Raw genomic sequence first — 3,022 nt, 5'->3', positions numbered from 1 at the left:
TAAACTTTTGTCTCATACAGATTTTGTGTACCCTGCAATATCTGCTCCAAATGATATTTGAAAAGGCGAATCTGCCATATTACCTCTGAAAGCATGTAAAAGGTGCCCCTACGCTTATTCGGGGATGGACTTCGGTACTAAGATTTTTTTAAATATTTCTCAAAATGAGTTTGCTCCGACAAGTTATAAATTTGTCAAAATGCGGTTTGAGAGAAATTTCATAAATTACAACGGGTCTACCTACTTGTTGAGACCTGGTGGTTTGGTGCATTTCTTGTTGATGATACTGGATGCGGTCCGCGTGAGGTGCAGTAGTGTTGAGTACTGCGACTGAGTCATCTCCTGCGGACGGACGTCAAGACAGCACAGCGAGCCCACCACCGATAACCCGTCGCGACTGAAAATGGGGAAGCCCGCGTAGAACTGGATGTTGTTGTCGATAAGTAGCGGTATCTTGCAGAAGCGGACGTCGTTCTCGGGATGTTGAAGAAGCATGGGTCGGTCCCCCATCAGTAGATACTGGCAAAGCGTCTGTTCTCGAGGCACTTCGGCGTTTTGGAAGGCTGGGGAGCTGCTCGCGAGGACATGCAGCAGCGATTTACCTACGATGGTCACCAACGAGGCCAGGCACGACAGTTCCTGTGTAGCTAACTCGCAGATGAGACCTAGTTCGTCGGAACCCCTAGCCGTAAGAAGTTGATCTTGTGTGATAGCTTCCAGTCGATGTGCCTCGTTTGGAGGTATTGGACCCCTGGGCGTCCGTGGTGACGAACCGAGAGGGTAGATCGGAGTCACGGCTTGAGAGAGACTGCACGCCTCTACGGGTAGCAGTTCTCTTGAGAGCTGGGACTGTAGTTTGAGTAGTGCTGCCGGCATACTGGGCGTCAGGTCGGATATGAGAGCCCCGCTGTTGTCGGAATCCCAGAAGCAATTCGCCATCACACGGTTGATTCCTTCGTCGAGCACAGATGTCAGTTCCTGTAGTACTTTTGCAGCCGTGTGGGTCTTCCTGGCCTTATTCGAATCCATACTTGCGTCCGATTGGGACGCTTCGCTATCGTCGCTTAGAATATCAGCGAGGTATGACACGACGGCTTGGCCTGGTTCGAGTGCATCGTCAACGTCAGGTTGGATGCGTGTGCTACGATAGATTTCGCCTCCAGACCCGTGACTTGATGTACTGGCGCTGCTGCCGCTTCCACGACTAGAGAATACTAGACGTGCGTGATTACAGTTCCGGATCGTGTCCAAGCAGTGAGGGCACACGAGAACCGAGATCTTCCTGCCGTTTATGGTATCGAGAGGCTGACGCGCCCAGCAACGCCAGCACACGAACTGAGCACATAGATAACAGCGCGTCTTCTTGATAGGTAGCAGTTTGTGGAATTTGCGAGCGCACCCTACACACTGCGATGCAGAAGGCGAGTTCTTTAACGATAGTCTGTCAATTTCCTGCGATTCGGAACCTTTCGCACTTATTTGTCGTCGACGCATTAGCTCTGGTACCGTGAGAATGTTGCGCGCTAGCCGTTTTAATCGCCTTTGTGCGACGTCTGAGCTCTGGCGTTCATCCGAGCTGCAACCGTAAAACAAGAAGCGAACTGCGGCAGGTTGACGGTCATTGATCGCTTCGACTGAGTATCCCAATGACAGACTCTGTAGTTGATGCGTTTGCTTGCTGGAACGCGAGAATCCTAAGCCATTACGGCGAGCGAGTTCAGCTGGTGGACGCACCTCTGGAGGCAACGCATCAGGTCGAACCGATCGTTGCGAGAGTGTAAAGCGCTCCTGCGTCACAGGCTCAAAGTCCTCGAGGAAGCACCACCGCTCGTCGTAGTCCAGTACGGCTAAGCGTGAGTGCTTGAAGCTCGCGGTTTTCAGCAATCGATACGGTGAAAGCTCTTCATCCTGATTGTCGCTTTTGCTCGAAGAAAAGCTGCGAACGACAGAGCCGCACTCAAACGAATGTCCGTGGATTCTCTTCATATTCGCATTAAAATCTGCTTCTTCAAGACAACAGAGCAGCGCTGCAGCTTCGGCCACACTACATTGTAGCTCCCCCATGACAAGAACTTTTGTCGTGTCGGGGTTACGCTGTCGTGAGAACGCTCGAAGGTTCTCGTCCTTGCTGTGTTTGTGTCGTCCAATACCAGTCTCCCATTCATCCAACGAGATACTCGACAGTGAGTCAAAGTCGACGCCTGGAACTGCCTCAGCCTCGGTCTGCGCCATCAAAAGCTCTTCGTCATCGCACTTGAGACGCGTCGAAGCCTTTTCATTGGTGCTCAAGTTGAAGGGGGCACCATCTGCCATTGCTCGACGGATCTATTAAGCGGGAAAAGTTGGTGCTTGGAGTCGAATTGATATGTGCGCGTGCGCTTGCAGCAGCTCTGCAACCTTCTGCTCTCTCCTCCACCTGTGCTCTCTACGCCTTACGGGTGAACCTAAAGAACGCCTGGTTGTTCTTGCCTTATCGCCAGACTGAACGTGCGCTGAAGAAGTGAGGCGACCCGATCAGAACGCGAACACAACAGTCGAGCCGACCGCTTTTGGCATCACAATGACGGCAAATATAGCAACACACGCGTTGAGACGCCCAGAGTTTATTTGTTGGACGTTGTGGAAAGACTGCCGTTGTATTTTAACCTTTTCCGAGCCGTTGAGCGAGCTCAGGCGAACACGTCGAGTTCTGAATTACTATCAGGTCCGCCGTACTGAACTCGATCGGATATCTGGATTTACTACACTCCTGGACACAATTATACGGCCACCTCGTCGAGTGCCCATAACTCAGTCAATTTTTATTATTTGACGGTGCGGTTTTCAGCAAAACATGCTTCAAAATAGCAAAGATGTGCTAACGCTCGCGGATTTGCACTTTATAGGGAGGCTCACATACAAAAAAGAGATTTGTCAGGCTGGACACAATTTACGGCCACCATCGGCCCAATACAAAAAGCTATATAAAATAAAACATGTGTTATTTTGGCTGACTTGAAATTTGTATGGGCTGAGTTTCTGA

The 3,022-nt window shown here is 50.7% G+C and overlaps 1 protein-coding gene across 1 annotated transcript; it reads right to left on the bottom strand.

Moving 5' to 3' along the window:
* Nucleotides 1–240: 240 nt before the first annotated feature.
* On the bottom strand, nt 241–2,313 carry PITG_21528 (GAF domain-containing protein; the record flags this gene model as incomplete). The annotated part of the gene is made up of 2 exons (XM_002894882.1): nt 241–1,407; nt 1,735–2,313. 2 exons carry the CDS (start codon nt 2,311–2,313, stop codon nt 241–243), a joined length of 1,746 nt encoding a protein of 581 aa, XP_002894928.1.
* Between the last annotated feature and the right edge of the window lie 709 nt (nt 2,314–3,022).

This window comes from Phytophthora infestans, genomic scaffold, assembly GCF_000142945.1.
Source record: "Phytophthora infestans T30-4 supercont1.369 genomic scaffold, whole genome shotgun sequence".
In the NCBI taxonomy this organism is placed as follows: Eukaryota; Oomycota; class Peronosporomycetes; order Peronosporales; family Peronosporaceae; genus Phytophthora; species Phytophthora infestans.
Note: the sequence above shows the minus strand (reverse complement) of the source record. Positions and strands in the feature narration are given on the sequence as shown.